The sequence below is a fragment of the Thrips palmi genome, unplaced genomic scaffold (genome assembly GCF_012932325.1).
Source record: "Thrips palmi isolate BJ-2018 unplaced genomic scaffold, TpBJ-2018v1 HiC_scaffold_2, whole genome shotgun sequence".
Classification (NCBI taxonomy): Eukaryota; Metazoa; Arthropoda; class Insecta; order Thysanoptera; family Thripidae; genus Thrips; species Thrips palmi.
This window is the reverse complement of record NW_023144629.1, coordinates 10,026,209-10,044,581: the sequence shown is the minus strand read 5'-3', so window position 1 is coordinate 10,044,581 and position 18,373 is coordinate 10,026,209. Positions and strand designations below refer to the sequence as shown.

General features: G+C 45.4%; 2 protein-coding genes across 3 annotated transcripts; both read left to right on the top strand.

Annotated features, from left to right (window-relative positions):
• Positions 1 to 1,686: 1,686 nt before the first annotated feature.
• LOC117647433 lies at positions 1,687 to 6,202 on the top strand. Its single transcript, XM_034389174.1, has 3 exons — positions 1,687 to 2,717; positions 4,665 to 4,886; positions 5,772 to 6,202. The coding sequence occupies exons 1-3, from the start codon at positions 2,589 to 2,591 to the stop codon at positions 5,985 to 5,987; spliced, it is 567 nt and encodes a 188-aa protein (XP_034245065.1). The 5' UTR covers positions 1,687 to 2,588; the 3' UTR covers positions 5,988 to 6,202.
• A 117-nt stretch (positions 6,203 to 6,319) lies between these two features.
• Positions 6,320 to 17,296, top strand: LOC117647434. Of its 2 annotated transcripts, XM_034389176.1 has the most exons (4): positions 6,320 to 6,973; positions 13,498 to 13,638; positions 15,191 to 15,343; positions 16,174 to 17,296. In XM_034389176.1, the coding sequence occupies exons 1-4, from the start codon at positions 6,923 to 6,925 to the stop codon at positions 16,351 to 16,353; spliced, it is 525 nt and encodes a 174-aa protein (XP_034245067.1). In that variant the 5' UTR covers positions 6,320 to 6,922; the 3' UTR covers positions 16,354 to 17,296. The 2 variants fall into 2 exon arrangements, with proteins under 2 accessions (XP_034245067.1, XP_034245066.1); XM_034389175.1 differs by lacking the exon at positions 6,320 to 6,973 and having other exon boundaries at positions 13,191 to 13,638.
• Positions 17,297 to 18,373: the final 1,077 nt, after the last annotated feature.

Genomic DNA, 18,373 nt, shown 5'->3' with positions numbered 1-18,373 from the left:
GTTCACTGTGATCTGGCCACAGTAAACGCCGTGAATTGGAGCCTGATTTGCAGTACTTCGGTGCTCAGCGGCGTCAAACTCTTAGTGTTTTCTGTAGACCAGATCACAGTGAACACCGTGAACGAGATCATAGTGAATCGCGTGAGCAGATCACAGCAAACGCTGTGAATTGACCTTCAGTGAAAACTGGTAATAAATTAACGGCATTGACAGGTCATTTTTGGTAGAGTGTCGCTTGACGTTACCTTTTCCGCCACCGGACCGGGGCGGCGCTGCACCAAGTACTCCCCCTCCCCTCTCTCTCCGGCCCCCTCTCGAACAGCTGATCTAGCCTCGGGGCCTGGATCGTCAGAGCTGAACGTTTTAGCAACCCGAGAGGTCGCTCTCCTACTTTTCCATCATGTGTGTCCTCGGTAAGCCTTGTCCCTTTTAACCTATTTCAGTCCACGTGTTAATTCAAATTGATAACAACTGTCTTTCTCTTCTAGGGTTTTATGGTTTTTATTTAGTTATGGTACGTCTCTGACTTCCTTCGATATTACTGCCATTTTATCTAAAATGAATTATCAAGTTTTCTTCAACCACTCTCCACATGTGATTTGAGTTATGGACTCACCCTTTAAGACTACTGTGATTGTATAGTTAAGGATTATGGTTATTGTCATTCTAGTTTTGAATCGATGCTCTGGCATGCACTTGCCTTTGTATAATAAACTTGTTTAGTTCTTCCGATGTGTCTTTAGGGGGAGTTAGCTCCCTGGCGCCCTTAAATAGAAATCTTAAGTTCACCCTCACCCACTCAACCCGGTTGTGCTGAGGTAGCCACAAGTTTATATTATCTAGTCACCCAAACGGAGTATTAGCTCAAGCTAATATTTTTACCCGTTACAGACGTTCTGTTCTCTATTCGTCTGTGCATTTTCCGTACAAAAGGACGAACTTTTCACAGGGAGTGCACGCCCTTGCCTGTCATAATTAACGGGCGGTGATATGTCTGGGCCCCACTCACCCTCTAATCGCTCCATCGACATGTTCTTCGAGAAGGCGATGTCCATTTCGGAAATTGGTCACTCTATTGACGATTGTCGATAATGCTTCCCCGCCTTTCAGTTGGCGCAACTGCAATGCTTTCTCACAGAGTGGGACAAGTCCCCAGCTGCGGTCTGCTCCGATGACCCTTTACACTCGTCCCTCGTTACCTCTATTCTTCATTTGACATTGGTAGTTTCCTGCGCGGTTCACCTCTTCAAGTGAAGGACAGGTACATGCACTCTCATTCCAGGAGCGTGACATCACGTTGAAACGAACGTGACAAAATGTCACGTTCGTTTGAGCATTGTGTCACATTCGTTTGAGCCGAGGGGTACCTCACTTCGAAAACAGGTGTACACTGACTGGTGACTATACTCAATTTCCACTTTGACTAGACTGAAAATATCACGAAATGCGTTGCAAAAATACTAAAATTGGGACAAATTTACGTGGTTTTGCCGACTTTTTCAGTGACTAGACTGAAACAAGGCAGTGACTGGAGTCAGGGGTGTACACTGACTAGACGAAGTGAGGTACCCCTCGGTTTGAGCATTGTGAACAAGCTAAGTTTTGGCCGATTCACATCAAAACGAATGTGACACAATGCCCAAACGAACGTCACGTTCGTTTCAACGTGATGTCACGTTCCTGGAATGACAGTGTACGCACTTGCTGGCGTAGACCAAGATATCCAATCGCAACTGTCGACCATTCATGTCCCAATTGTCGACTTTTTCCAACGTAGGAATTCCGTCGAAATTGCGATACGTCAATTTGTCCGAGGCCTGCAAGTGTCGACCGCACGGTGTCTTTCTTTAGGAAGCATAACAAATCGATGGTTATCGAACGTAAAACAAGCTGTGGCCTACGCTTCGCGGCAGGACACTGTGTGGTCGATACTTGCGAGTGTCGGGCTGTATAGCCTGCGCCTGCAAGTGTGTACTTGTCCTAACTTCGATTAGCACTGTAGCCAAAGGCTGCTTTAGAAATTAAACTGAAGAAAGAAAAACCAGCAGTCCTGAGTCCGCCACACTGGGCTCGGCTCGGTGCTCCGCCCTGCTCGGTGTCGAACGGACTCAAGGAATTTGCGCCCCTGGAGTGGCGTAAATCGTTAATGCCTTTTGGAAGGGCATCAAAATTAAGCTTTAAATTCTTATACCATTTACGCCCTTCCCAAGGGATTAAAACGATTTATGCCCTTTGAAGGGCGTAAAAGAGTATTTATGCCCTAAAGGGCGTAAGTTTTCAGCCGTTGTTTTACCAGTAGACCTGCACACTCTCATTCCATGAACGTGACATCACGTTGAAACGCACGTGACATTTCGCAAGCTTGACTGTTGCCACGTCTCTTACTGGTGAAGCGCGGCGCGGATATTGTCCTTCGCCTTCAGTGCCTGGCCTTCACGGCAGAAAAACGGTAGCGGGTCCTCCCAGGCAGCTAAGAAATATGCGATTTCCAGGGGGTTCCTGGGAAAACCAGTAACCGTTTTTGCCGTGAAAGTAGCGTGGGGTGTATTTTCGTCTGTTTCCAGTGTAAAGCTCAAGGACAGTAGGAAATGGCCGCAACAGCCCCGGAGTCGGCAGGGCCACTGTCCGCCCACCTGCTGTGGTGGGCGTACGACGTGACGCCCAACGAGCACCGCACTCGCTTCCACAGGCAGGTGGCCTGGCTGCGTTCCTCCACGGTACTTGAGGGGCTGGTAGTGGCACGTTTTGCGAAGAAAGTCTTCTCTGCTGAGCTGAAGTGTGTACTCGGCATGCAACAGATCATGAGAGAAGGGCGCCCGGGGGACGATGCCTGGAGTGGGGAGAAGTCTGACCTGCTAACTTGAAGCGTTCACTCGCAGACGATATTTTATCACGTATTTGCAAAGCACCCGCTACGCTGCAAATTTGACACTTCGTAGTCCGCCGCAGCGATATGCGAAAAGCATAGCAAAAAGTGCCAATGTGAAAGAAATTTATCAGCAAGTGGAACGACCGCCTTTCACTGGCTGTCGGAGTGCCACCTCGGCTATCGGAGTATGAGCAACATATCCTTAAATAGAAATGCTGTCATTTTGGCATACAGGACATGAGCCCCGTCCCGTTTGAGCCCCGATGGTCTGACAATGTGAGCCCCGACCTGAGCCCCAACCTGAGCCCGGGTTGAGCCCCGACTTGAGCCCCGACCCAAGCCCCAATTTCCAGAGCCCGGATTGAGCCCCGACCTGAGCCCCGATTGAGCCCCATTTGAGCCCCATTTGAGCCCCGCGACGTGAAATCACGCATTTTTGCATGATTTATTGGCAAGGGGCTCAAATGGGGCTCAAATGGGGCTCAATCGGGGCTCAGGTCGGGGCTCAATCCGGGCTCTGGAAATTGGGGCTTGGGTCGGGGCTCAAGTCGGGGCTCAACCCGGGCTCAGGTTGGGGCTCAGGTCGGGGCTCAGACCATCGGGGCTCAAACGGGACGGGGCTCATGTCCTGTATGCCGTCATTTTCTTTCATACAAGTACACTGCTGCGTACCTTAAGCATCCTGAAAAAAAAAAACGGTGATTGCGGGTCTGTAAAAATGTCCCAGCGCGCGGGTAAGTAATTCCGCGACTGTCGGAAAACCAGATAAGATACGCGCGAAGTGGATCAGGCGAGTGCTTATAGCCATTTGATTTTGAAGGAAGAAGAGATAAACCACACTCCAGCGCAAAATAATATGTCCTATCGAAAAGGTTTTTAATTCTATGTTGAAACAATAATCATTTGACAAAAGCCATCAATACTTGCTTGTTGGTGCTAGGCTTACTAGAGAGGGCGAGGCAATTAAGAGCGGACACTCTTCGCTTCACTGCGGCAAGTTACAGAGAAATCTGTTAACAACTTCTCATATTTCACCGTACACACGCAATCTCCTACTGAAATGCCGTGCAGTCAAAATACTGAGCTGGTTCTTAGTACTTGGCGACACAAATCTGTCATAATGCAGATAACTTTGTTCGTAATATGAAGAAAGTGGTCATAAGTTACTGAGTGCTCATCGTCACCATGGTGAAGGCGCACCTTCGCTGCGCTGTCAATACTAAGCTTTTAGTTCATATTACGAAGAAAAAGGTCAGTAGGATATTGGGAGTGTACCCAGGACACAAGAAAGGCTACAAGAAATCTTGTCAATCTTCTCTGTAAGGGCTTAGAGTCATCTCCGTGCTGGTCTGCACTGGGAATGCGGAGAATACCGTAAAAGGCTACACTACGGAAAATACTGGGTTTTAGATACGAAAAATAACAGAAAAAAAATTAAATGACTTTTCCGTAGTTTTGGCCACAGTGAATTGTTACACCGCAAGTCGCATGGGCTGCACTGTGATCAGACAGAGACGCAAATGTCATTCCATAATGTGGCGCGACATTTTTGTCGGACCAAACTTTGGCCATACTTCCAGCTCTGACCGGGATTCCATCAGTCTCGCCGAGTAGTCGGAAGTCTGACAAGTCCTCCATTTTGGGATGCCCGAAGATAAGGAAACACGCAGCAGTCTAAGGGAGTCAAAATGACATCGAAATGATGCTTTTTTTTTCTTTTGACATCTTGATTTTAACTTGTCATTTTGATATCAAAATGACGTCTCGTCGCTGTGAGCGTTTCGTTTGGGTGCAGATCACCATGGTGCTCGTGATGGCCGTCTTCATCTTCATCTTGTGGGAGCTAGCCTCGGAGCCAGTGATTTACGGAAAGTTTGCGCGGTACACCGCGGGGAGCGTCTCGTGCATCCAGGCCAAGCTCATCTACCGGTACCGCTGGCGGCAACTCAGAGACTTCTACTTACATGCCGCTCGTATAGCCACGACTCTCGAGCGCAGCTGTGACCCCGAGGCCCGCGTGAGTTTCGGTATCAATTCTGAATTAAATTTCGTTAATTATTAAATTGCATCTAGCAGTAGTGAGTATATACCAAATAGAAGCCTACTTTTGCTTGTTTCTTTAAAGCATAGTGGTTCCAGTGGTAGGTTTGCTTGCCTTGCCACTTGACTGGCAAGCCTTTTCCAATGCCGAAAATTGGCTAGCTTTTGACCGGGAATCTTCATTAGATTGCCCATATTTGGAGCTTCGGCCGTCAGTAACGCCAAATTTTGGCAAACCGGGGAGTATTTAGGGCCGTGCTTGCTACGAGTTGGCATTTAAAACGGCTTGCCCATTTTGTGGCACCAAACTTTGCCATCGGCTTTGCAGTGCAGTCACTGTTTCGCGAATTTTCGCCACTACCATGCCTGTTGGTCTGTCATGTTTAGACGAGTTTTTGTTCTTCTAGGAAGTTAAGAGATTTTTTTCCCCTAAGTCGATAAATCTTGAATTCACCACACTGCAAACCTTACTGTCTACTAAGTACACACTTACAAATGCGTGCTTGCAAGTACGCACTTACAAACGCATGCTTGGGCAAGTACACACTTACAAATGCATGCTTGCAAGTACACACTTACAAACGCATGCTTGACGCCGTATAACTCCATGCGTCAAGCATGCGTTTGTAAGTGTGTACTTGCAAGCATGCATTTGTAAGTGTGTACTTGCCCAAGCATGCGTTTGTAAGTGCGTACTTGCAAGCACGCATTTGTAAGTGTGTACTTAGTAGACAGTTAGGTTTGTAGTGCATCCGTATGTTTTATGAACATTTTTTTAGATTTGTTGCCGGCTTGATGTGGAAAGTTTTACCTTGTAGTTGTATGGTTTTCGAGCGTTACAGGTTTTTTTCTTATCCTGTAGGTACGTCTCGACAGAACAGCCCGGTACTGCACCAGAGTCGTGAAATTGTTCCAGTTTTTCTGTGTGGTCACTGTTGTACCCTCATGTATAGACGATTACAATGGATTGAGGTGGGACACACTCCTTGCTCTCTTGTTGGTGCGAGTGTTCAACATCTCTGAGGTATCAGATTTGAATTCGTCGAAACGGCCCACACTGATCGCTTCTAGAAGCTGAGACCATAACGTTTTCAAAATGAAGCAGACTTGGAGACCAGAGCCATTCAAACAGCACATTTTAGCTGAATATTTTCAAGGTCAACAGTGAAGTGTACAGAGCCGGCATGCAAATCTCCAGCTCAGCCCGTGTCAAATAGTTGGCGAAGGAAAGAAACATTTTTGTCGTATCCCCAAAACCGGGGTACCACTGAACTACCTCATTCCGTGTTTCGTGCTTCACTCTAAATGTCTTACGAAGAAATTTCCCATCATACGAAGGGAATGGCGCAAGCATAATACGAAGGTGCTTTTTCTTCGTATTACAAAGGTTTTTCTTTGTATCACGTATCTTTGTATCACGAATTGCTTCGTATTATGCTTGCGCCGAATCCACTGCACTGAGAATCCCAACGCCATGAGTATAGCGTCAATTGGTGCAATGCAAAAGCATTGCACATGAAGTGCAATGCCTCCCCATTCCCATGCATTATCATAGGGCCTTTTCGGAATGCATTGAACGTAAAGTGCGATATGGCTATCGCATTGCACGTGTGGTGCGATATCTCAGCTGCATTGCACCATACGTGCTATACTCATAGCGTTTGGAATCTCAGTATGTAACATACGAATAACGTAGGTCAAATTTCATTGTAAGACATTTAGAGTGTTCTTCTTGTTCTTTAATTTTGTCGACTGGTAAGTTGCTATGCAATGATAACAAATCGAACAAGTGTTTATTTTCAAAGGTTTTCTCAACCTTCGTGTTATGTTTTATTGATTATCGTTTTCTTAAAAGAAATCGTGTACTTTTCGAGTTCTGGTATGATTTCAGAATAGAATCAAACACAACAGAACGTCGAAACTGCCCTCAAAATTGCGACTTGGCCTCTAAAGTGCGTGGTATCAGTGACGTTTAATATTGGTTTTTACCCAATCATTGCCTGCTTTGTCGTCATGCCAACTGTGCTAGCCACATTCTACCGGGAAGTCATTCATGCAGTTAAGGTTAGTAAAGACAAAAGAAAGCCCCTCTTTTCCACAAGGGAACTGAGGCATGGGACTCTACATAGTAAATAAATCAAAGGGTGGCCCAGTGTAAAATTTTGTGAACAATGATTGTCTTAATGTGTAAGAATGTGCAAGATTTCTGGCATTTTCGGCACACATGTCGCCTTCTTACAGGCGCCTTAGCCAAATTTTATACAACAAATGTGGCAAGCTGTTCCCCCTCGAAATAAATAAGTACGATTCGATACGTGGCCTCACACAATAGCGCGGGAATTTTCGTGAAAATTTATATGCCAATTGGCACAAATTCGTGCGAAATTTCGTATTCTTTAAAAATTTGCACGCATGCGCCACATTGTGTGAGACCACAGTGAGATTCCAAACGCTATGAATCATTTGTGGGTCACGAATCATTTGTGGGCCATTTTTTTGACGGGAAGCTACAATTCCATTAATGAGCGAATCGATTTCTCTTTCGGTGTGTCTTCGTTCAACCTTCCTTTGTCACCTGTAAAGACGCGGATGTCTGAGCAACGAACACAACGCCATCTACAGGGTGAGTTTTCTCAATGTGTCAATAATTTGTAGGGAGCTAGGGCACCCCTAGGGGATCATTTTTCGCCAGTGAACTAGTGGGCGCAAACGTCTCGGTACGGAGATAATTGGCGTTTTGTATTTGGCTTTCCCGCCGCCGAGCTAGGCAGCCCCTAGCGCCTGCCCGCGCCGCGGGCTGCCTACCTCACCATTACCATTGCCATTAAGGGCTGGACCACACATGATCGTATGCCATTTCGGGCCCGACACATGCTCGCCTGCACTGCAAAACGAGACATGGCCGTCCTTACTAAGGTGACACTTTATCCCGGCGGAGAAGAACCACCAACGGCTACGACTCCCACTCGCAGTATGGCCAGTCAGGGTGAAGGAGTACATCCCCCCCCCCCGAGGGGGTTATGCAGGCCTCCACCCCGGAACAGCCCCTGCGAGCACTACCGGTTCCGGTGCCCCCCTGCTTCGTCCCCTTATCTCGGGGATCAACGGCGTCCTCTTGGTCCAAATCTTGATGCATTGAGAAAGGTGTGCTTCGCCCTGCCCCTCTCTTCATGCGACCTGTGTCCTGGCGAGAGCATCCTGCGACCTTGTCGACAGAGTAGACAACTTCAGCACACCGAACACCCGACCGACTACACACCAAATCGCCGTGCTGTGCATGTTGGTCTCGGATCTGCGATCTGGCGGCAAAAGAGACATCCCACTGCTGGCTACCTGTAGACAGGACCGCCTGTGCGCGGCCCCGTCGCCGCATCACCACCGGCGCGCCGTCGCCAGAGCGCGCCGAAGCCGGAGCGCTCGGCCGCGCGCCGCCGCTAGAGCGCGCTGGTGCCAGGGCGTGCGTCCGCGCCACCCGCCGCGCCGTACGCCAGGTGCATGTGCATGCTGCCAGCTCCTCGTTCACAAACCCATCCATGTTGTCATTACGTTTTGTGCTGAACCAACTCGTGCTGCCTGGTTCGGTCAACGCCACAAGGGTGTTTTCTGCTGTCAGCGAAGACAAGCGTCAGCACCAGTCAACACAGCGCGCTCTAGCGGCGAGGCGTGGAAGCGCGCCCTGGCACCAGCGCGGTCTAGCGGCGGCGCGCGGCCGAGCGCTTCGGCTTCGGCGCGCTCTGGCTGCGGCGCGCCGGTGAGGTAGGCAGCCCGCGGCGCGGGCAGGCGCTAGGGGCTGCCTAGCTCGGCGGCGGGAAAGCCAATTACGAAACGCCAATTATCTCCGTACCGAGACGTTTGCGCCCACTAGTTCATTGGCGAAAAATGATCCCCTGGGGGTGCCCTAGCTCCCTACAAATTATTGACACATTGAGAAAACTCACCCTGTATAGGGCAGCAAAAGCAAAGAAGGGCCTTAAAATTTGATAGAAAATTGGGCCTATTCGAGAGCATTAAGGGGGCCCATTGTTAAAAGCACTTTTTTTAAAAAAAAATACGATTTCAAGAAATCCTAGGAGTCACGAAGTTAATTTGATTATTGTGTAAGAGTGTGGAGAAAGAAAAGAAGTGGTGTTGTGAAGTTGTGGCTCGGGGACTGGGACTACCAATAGCAGTGGTACCAATGTGGTCGATGTGCCACCCGTCGAAATTTAAACTTGACAATAAATAGAAATCAAAATGCTGGTAAATTCAAAAAATTCCAATGCTTATGTATTCCGCAGTGTTCCGACAATGGAACATCTTTAAAGTCCATCATTATTAAAATGTTCTTAGCAGAAAGAAGTCAGTAAATTAATTTTCACGGGTTGGCAACTAGTTTCTCGGCGTCTGCGCCCTTGCGAAAATCGCGAAGCTGAAAGCACCAGCAGTCGCGCATTAAAACTGCCCCTCCATTGTTGCTGACGTTGAATTGTTTGGCTTGTTTCAAAAGGCTATGGTTCTCTAGTCATGTTTTCTTCAATTCTGTGTAATAGTTCTCCCTAACAACGTATCAACACCACGACGGTTGGTTTGACAAACTTCATAAACTCAGGAGGGATGGTTTCGAAACGCGGGTGAGTCTTGTTCGAGGAACATGAGCACTGCAAGTCGCGAGGTGGAGCGAAGTGGTCCTAGTGCTAACTGAATCACAACAACAACAAAATTGTTTTATTGACAGAAAAAAAAGTAATATTTGAGAAACTTTATGTCAGAAAAAAAGAACTTTTGTTTTGCTATTTTTCTGTTAATATTTTTTTAGAAAGTCATCACATAAAAATTGAAAATTTGTTTTATATGAATTTTCATAAGCAGGAAACAAAGAAAATCAAGTAAGAGAGCAAAATTAATACAGATTTCAAATGCTACAGTTGGTTAAACTGTTAAACAGGTTGCAAACCTACTGCGCATGTCCAAAAACACTCCGATCAAGAAGTATTATTGGATAGTTCTACCCGAAAAACTGCGTTCGAACCGACACCAATTCTATTGTTGCATCTTGTCTTCCTGCAGTCAAAGAAAATTTTCATTTCGAACGTGCTATTTTCAGCTTTTGGAGTAAGCTGTACAGACCCAAAAAGAAGCTCGGCTATTGGTCCGCCCCGGCTCGGACTCCCCCCACTCCCTTTTTTTCCCTTTGACGAGTCGAGTTTTGCCATGGAAACGGCGATTTTGACAGCAAATTTCTCAAAATTGGCCGTTAACTTTTTAACCAGATTTCAGCATGAGAATCAGCGTTCAAAGTTCTACAAGTCTGCAAAGTCTCATTAAAATCGTATAGAAAATTTCCGAAATGCATAAAGGGCCACACAAATTGAATCTCGGGCCGGCTGAATCCTGGGTATACTATAAGGCTACTTCGTGCCTAAAAATTGATGTAGACGGATTAAGATTTTACAATTTCTATGTTAAGGGGGGACATCACTCCAAAATGATAAAAAATCGCAACTTTTTTTTATAAGTTCATACTAAAGACGTCGAATGGCGAAAACCGCATTCCGAAATTCAAAAAATTGCAGTTTTGGGAGGCTGTGGGCCGCAAACATGCATAGGGGAAAAGCCCAGTTTCCCCAACTTTGATCGCGTTTTTCTCGGAACATGAAATTGCAAACGGTTGCAGGCCTCTAGGGCGCAGTTTTTGAGCTACAGCGGGGAGATTTAGCATGGAAGCTCCTACGACATGCCGCTATGGTGGGAAGCAAAATAATTTGCATTGGTCAATTTTTATTATTTTTTTAACGTTCAAAATTGAACAATTTTGACCCAAAAAATTGAACAATATTTTTTGACATGAAACAAATACAACTTAAAATGATTTTTTAAATGTGATTGAGGTACCCACCATAGCCAGACATCTCAGGAAGGGTCAGTACTAGAGCTCCCCCCTCCTAGAGCTCCCCCCCTATTTTCCGCCTTTTCTTGAATTTATTTTATTTAAATGTGATAAAATGAATTAAATATGAAAAAGAAATAAAATATAATTAAATGAATTAAATATGATTAAATAAATTAAATGTGATTAAATGAATTAAATCTGATAAATTTGATTGCACTGCTGGTGCCGAGTGCAAGTTAGATGGATTGGAGTCTACACTAGCCGCGTGAGACCAGCATCGTTCTACCACGCAGCAAGATGCTACGAGAGCTCCAGCGCGGCGGCGGCGGCACTGACAGGGCTGAATTTAAGTGATCTTACCTATCCTAACCAAACCTAACGGGCTGGCGACGGATCTCACTCTCTCGCAAGCTAGAGAAAGATCTGTCGCGAGTGAGAGTGAGATCCGTCGCGAGCCCGTTAGGTTTGGTTAGGATAGGTAAGATCACTTAAATTCAGCCCTGTCAGTGCCGCCGCCGCCGGAGCTGGAGCTCTCGTAGCATCTTCCTGCGTGGTAGAACGATGCTGGTCTCACGCGGCTAGTGTGGACTCCAATCCATCCTACTTGCACTCGGCACCAGCAGTGCAATCACATTTATCAGATTTAATTCATTTAATCACATTTAATTCATTTTATCATATTTAAATTTATTTAATCATATTTAATTTCTTTTATCATATTTAATTCATTTTATCACATTTAAATAAAATTAATTCAAGAAAAGGCGGAAAATAGGGGGGAGCTCTAGGAGGGGGGAGCTCTAGTACTTCCTGCTCAGGAAGGCTGTCACCAAATTACGTTGTTCTAGGACAAACCGTTTGGCGTCTAGCGCTGCAACCGCGCGAAATGGTCTAACCCAACACTCAAAAATGCGTTTTCAACGAAAGCGCTGTACTGCCCTGGCGGATTGACTTAGTGTTGTTTTATACTTTATCTGTTAAAATATGAACAATTTTTCTCTTTCCGTTTGGTTTTTATGACGATTTTACAAAAGCACTGTTTTTGGAGTGATGTCCCCCCTTAAAATCCTTTTAGATAATTTAGTGAGCTTCATTTTGGCTTAAGGGGGGACATCACTCCAAAATGGTCAAAAATTGCAACTTTTTTTTATTAGTATATATTATAGACCATTCTTTTCTGCGTCAAATGGTGGAAACCGCATTCCAAAATTCAAAAAATTGCAGTTTTAGGAGGTTGTGGGCCGCAAACATGCATAAGGGAAAAGCCCAGTTTTCCCAACTTTGATCGCGTTTTTCTCGGAACATGATATTGCAAACGGTTGCAGGCCTCTAGGGCGCAGTTTTTGAGCTACAGCGGGGAGATTTAGCATGGAAGCTCGTACGACATGCCGCTATGGTGGGTAGCAAAATAATTTGCATTGGTCAATTTTTATTATTTTTTTTTCGTTCAAAATTAAACAATTTTGACCAAAAAAATTGAACAATTTTTTTTGGTATGTAACAAATACAACTTAAAATGATCTTTTAAATGTGATTGAGGTACCCACGATAGCCAGACATCTCAGGAAGGCTGTCACCAAATTTCGTTGTTCTAGGTCAAACCGTTTGGCGTCCAGCGCTGCAACCGTACGAAATGGTCTAACCTAACCCTCAAAAATGTGTTTTCAACAAATGCGCTATACTAACCTGGCGGATTGACTTTGTGTTGTTTTATACTTTATCTGTTAAAATATGAACAATTTTTCTCCTTCCGTTTTGTTTTTATGACGGTTTTACAAAAGCACTGTTTTTGGAGTGATGTCCCCCCTTAAGGGAAAGTGACTTTGGACATTTTTTGGAGATTTAGTCGAAACGTTTAAAATTTTGCTTCTCGTAAGATTTTGTTCTCATACTTGCTCAGATCTGTGGGGAAAAAATCAGGGAGACTCATCCCCAGTAGTGTCATAGAATTGACTAGAATGGGCTTTATATCTGCAATAGTTTTCAAGAAAAAAAATAAAAACAATTTTTTGTTGAAAAATTTGTTTAAAAAATTGTTTAAAAAATTGTTTTTATTTTTTTCTTGAAAACTATTGCAGATATAAAGCCCATTCTAGTCAATTCTATGACACTACTGGGGATGAGTCTCCCTGATTTTTTCCCCACAGATCTGAGCAAGTATGCGAACAAAATCTTACGAGAAGTAAAATTTTATACGTTTCGACTAAATCTCCAAAAAATGTCCAAAGTCACTTTCCCTTAAGCCAAAATGAAGCTTACTCAATTATCTAAAAGGATTTTAACACAGAAATTGTAAAATCTTAATCCGTCTACATCAAAAAATTTTTTTTTAAAGTGCTTTTAACATGTATGAGCCCCTTTAAGAGGGGAAGTTTGGAACATATAAAAAAAAGGAATTGGAATAGAGGGGGACGCCCTTACTGATTTGGGTGAATAATAAGTGAAGGAATATAAGTCAACCTAGGTTTGGCAGAAATTGTACAAGGCTTGGTGCGCGGATAGCTTTAAAAATTGCTGAGTCACGACCCACAATGCACAAAACCCGTAAGTATAGGCGGAGGTAATTTCCAGGGAGTTAGTGGGAAAACCAGGAACTTTTACCGCCGTGCAATCTTTGAGACTTTGACTGTTCCTAACCATGAAGTCGATTTTAACGTATTGCTGTCTCTCAGTGACACTTAGTAAGGCAGTGTCTTTAATAATTTTTTCGCTACTGCAGGACAGGCGTACAACCTATCAGTGGGCTGTCGTTCAAAGATCCACACTAGAGGCTTCGATGGAGATGGAGCGGATAGTGTTCACGGTGCTGCCGGTTATCCTCGTCATGGTCTACGTTATGCCCATCCTGTGCACCGTAGAGGTACGGCCTTCAGTTTTTTCTCGTCAAGTGTTACGTATAAGCAAAGTAGGTAGGACAGCGCTGCAAAGAAATCATCTCTACTACACTGATAATCCAAACGCTATGAGTATAGCGTCAATTGGTGCAATGCAAAAGCATTGCACATGAAGTGCAATGCCTCCCATTTCCCATGCATTAGCATAGGGCCTTTTCGGGAAGCATTGCACCAAAGTTGCAATATGGCTGTGGCATTGCACGTATCGTGCGATATCACAGCGCATTTGCACCATACGTGCTATACTCATAGCGTTTGGAATCTCAGTGTAAGAACATGAGAAATAACGAAACGTTGGTATCTGCTCTACAAACTGAAATGTGTACTTAGTATGCGTCTACAGATGCATACTTGCAAGTACACACACTGTAAAAAATCATGGGTAAATTTACCCGTGCACTGCACTGATAAATTTTACGCCATGGCCTGAGAAAATTTTTTCTCACATAATGGAGGCGCAGAGCTAAACTAACTATGTGGCTGGAAAATTTACCCACTGATAGTGTGGGGAAATTTATGAGCCACAAAAGTAAATTTACTCTTTGGGAAGATAAACTGATTTCACTTGCCACGACAGTAAAATTACCCCAGCAAGTCAGGATAAATTTCTACACCTGGAGTGGCCGACCATCTTTCCCGCGCCACAGGGGCAAATTTCCTCGCGCCTCTGCTCGGCCAGTCCGGCCGGACCAGTACAGAGCTCGCAGCGACCTGCCAGTAGGATGTCTCGTGGCGCAGTGGATAGCGTGGTGTGATTTGAATCACAAGGTTGACGGTTCGACTCCCATTGAAGTTAATAACGTGGGCAAGGTTTAGTCACCCTAACATAGTTTTAGCCACTGGCGCAAGCCAGCAGGGTAATTTTACCCCTGTGGCGTGAGTTATTTTGGGTCGGTAGAAATTTACCCCTGTGGCTCGGGAAAGATACACCCTCAGTCCATGTGCGTAAATTTCACAAGAAATGGGTGGAGAAATTTCTTACGCCATGTACTGATCTATTTACCTATACATTTCATGAGAAATAACTACCGCTTGATGGTGGACCAAGCGTTGCCCGGTCCAAATGCGTAAATTTTCCCCCGGGATTTTTTACAGTGCATGTACAGATGCATACTCAGATGAGTACGCGTCTAAAGATGCATGCGTACTCAGCTGAGTACACATCAGCAGATGCATACCTAACTCATCTAAGTATGCATCTGTCGACGTGTACTCAGCTGAGTATGCATCTGTAGACGTGTACTCATCTCAGTATGCATCTGTAGACGCATACTGAGTACACATTTCAGTTTGAAGAGTGAGTGGCTAAAACGGTTCCCGTTTTTTTTTTTTTGTTTTTTTTTTTACGGATTCCCTGGAAATCTGCTGTGATTTTCTTGCAGGCTTCCTGGAACCCCAGAAACCGTTCTTGCGAGGACAGAGCAGCCCGACTGCAATTGCGGAATCCTTCGAACATGTGCCCCACCATTCCATCTTAGTACCCAATGGTTCTGTAAGGATCAGTGTATGCTTCTCCAGGTTCTGGTCCTGGGGAAGGAGGCTGAGCTCTTCGCTTACGTGACAGCGTCGCATGTCGTCACCCTGCTGATTCCCATGTGCCTGGCTGGAGACTCGCTGAGCCTCTTCCGGAACGAGGTGTCCAACGGCGCCTACAACGGGCCTTGGACGGAGGTGGGGTCCCACTACCACTACATTACCTGTTTTATCTTCGACGGGCATTTGATATCCAATACGAGATCACGTTATTGGACTGTGCCTTCATGAAACTTATTTCACCAACCCGTTTGACTTTCACACGGTAAAAACGGAACCTGGTTTTCCCGGGAAGCCCATGATAGAGACGGGTGATTTCCGGGGAGTTCCTGGGGAAACCAGGAACCGTTAATACCGTGCACATGTCTACAATCGGTTTCACACGCATGATTTTTTATTTATTTATTTTTTCTCGGGGGCGGGGGGGGGGGCACCTAAATTGAGAGGTACTGCTATGCAAACTCAAGCGTGTGCCTGGCATGCACTTCTTGGTTCATGCCTGGCAGGCACACACTTCTTTTCTGCATGCCTGGCAGGCACACACTTCTTTTCTGCATGCCTCAGGCAAACACTTGCCGTAGGTAATGCATGCATACAAGCAAGTGTGTGCCTGCCAGGCATGCAGAAAAGAAGTGTGTGCCTGCCAGGCGCATGCAGAAAAGAAGTGTGTGCCTGCAGGCATGCACCAAAGAGTGCATGCCTGGCACACTTGAGTTTGCAGAGTGGCCTCCGAAGTTTTCTCAAGTTAAGACACACCTATTTTTTTAAACGGAGTTTTTTTTTTAGTTGCCGGTCCCAATTGATAAAAAGAGACAATAATCTTATTGTCAATAAATTGTACTCATAGTATATATTAGAAGATGTCTCGAAACTCGTATTAGGATTTCAACAAAGTGACAATTGGTTATTTGAGGGGTAGTGGCGCTTTTGAAGCTTTACGGTTTTCCGAATGATTGCTTGTCTGGTAGGAACGACCATTTGGACGCTACTTCCGCCTGCACATGATGAGGGCGTCGTTCGGCGTGGCGGGCCGGCTTCGAGGCATCGGCATCGGTGCTCTCGACCGCCGGTCGTGCATTCAGGCTCTCAAGTCGTGGTACAACTTCGTACAGTTTTTCCGCAATTTCAGCCCAGGTGCGCCACGCTGAGGCGCGTTCCCATTACACGGGGAAATAACTTTGAAAGAAACTCAGTCTGCAAATTTTTGAATTCCTCATGAATGTTGGATGAATTTCAGTAAATTGCTGCCAAATTTCCTGAAGTTTTGCTATGAATTTCACTTATTTTGAGTACTTAAAAATTTTGACTTCCTATCAAGAATTTTCAAGACATTTGACTCCTCAAAACTATAGGGCGTAAGTGCTCCACGTGGATTTGCTTTTACAATACGTTTTGGGTTTTAAGGGTATGAGGCTGGGTTGGAAGTGCCAAGTACCGTCCAGAAACCGCATGAGTACTACTATTAGAGTCACTGCCTTGCAACCCTGTTCTCCACTGTGCAACTAGCCTATGGATAATAAAGATGGTTCTGGAGTGTTCCCCTGTTGTACGAATATGTTTTTTTGTTTCTTATCCTGTGGTCACAACACTTGATTTTAAACTATTCTGTAAAAGAATAGAGTATTTTTATAAACTGACTTCCTCCTATAGGGGTAAGTCACGTCAAAATTAAACTACAAGCAACAAGATGTCACGCCGCAGTCACATTGGCTAAAAAAAACTACGGAAGTCAGTTAATTTGTTTGCAACGATTCTTCGTGCCCAAAACCCAACATTTTCCATTAGCCTCTTAAGAATCTTCTCCGCAGGACTGACATCATTTTCCCCATGCCCATTGCAGACCATTGGGTTGCACGGAATTGACTGTAATCCACGGAGAAGATTGACAAGAAGGCTACGGAAAACATTTCGTCCTGGGAAACGGACACAACAAGTTTTTAACAGATTTCTCCGATAAACACGCTGGTAAATTCCTGATACTATACTTGTCAAGTGCGCACAGTCCTAGGTTTACTTACGTTCACTCGCATGGGAGTACTTGTCAAGTTCCGGGCGTATCGTTTAGACAAACAGTATGGAGTGTCCACTCTACAGTCTCCCCAGCTTGACAACTGCCGCGCCCAAAATATTCCGCGAGTCCGACCACTTATCTACTGCCGCTCCCGCGGGCGGCTGGCGGGGCGGCGGCCAGGCGGCATCAACAAGTGACTAGTACTGCGCAGCGACAGCTGTGACGGGCAAGGTCAGCCCGCGGGCCGGCAGAGCGATTCTCACGTTTTGGGGTAATTTTGGCGTCTCTGATTTGCCGAAAGTGAAAAATATCCAATTAAGTTTTTCTGATTATTGGGGTCCTGGATGATACTAGAGTTATGGCAATGGTATTTATAGTAAAGACCTTGTACTACCTTCCTAAAAACATGAGCCATAAGGTATTCCCACACGTTTTAGTGGGTGTTTTGATCACGGAAATTACGTTATCACGGAAGTTACAAAGTGTGAAAATCGGCTTTAACGGCTGACTCGGGCTTGCTGTGGCTTAAAAGTCGTTCCAGGGTCAAATGATACTCTAAGCCCGACATTTAAGCGGAAAATTTTTTCACCTAGTGCTGCTGCATCATTGGGTAAAGGGTGCCACGGAAGTTACAGGTAATTGTTGATACACGCCATTTTATAATGCTCTAGCCCGCTTTGAGACCGTGTACAGCATCTTAGATTTCCGCGACCCATGCAATTATATCCCAGGGACTCCACTTTGATGGCTTGTGTCATGGAAAGTTAAAAGTTTGGCTTGGGGAGAAGTCCAGAGCTGCCTTTTCGAAATTAGTTTAGTGAAATTGAATACACGGAGGACATTTTTCGTTGCAGCATAAGTACCTTTGAAAGAAGTCTGGCGTGTTGGTCTTCGGTTGAAATTAGCTCGAGACATGCCAAGCTTCGAATCCCCATCGACAGTTGGCAGCATTTTCGAACCACACCGCCACACTGGGGGCGGAAAGTTCGAGTATGTTCTCTTTGGACAATCACGGAAGTTACATTTAGGGTATTCCAAACGCTACGTAGACCAATCCAACGAACGTGAACTTTTCGAAATGTGTGCGTTTAGTGGGCAATGGCCCTCCCTAACATCAGAAACAAACCCCATGTCGATATCTGCGCTCGTTTGGGCAC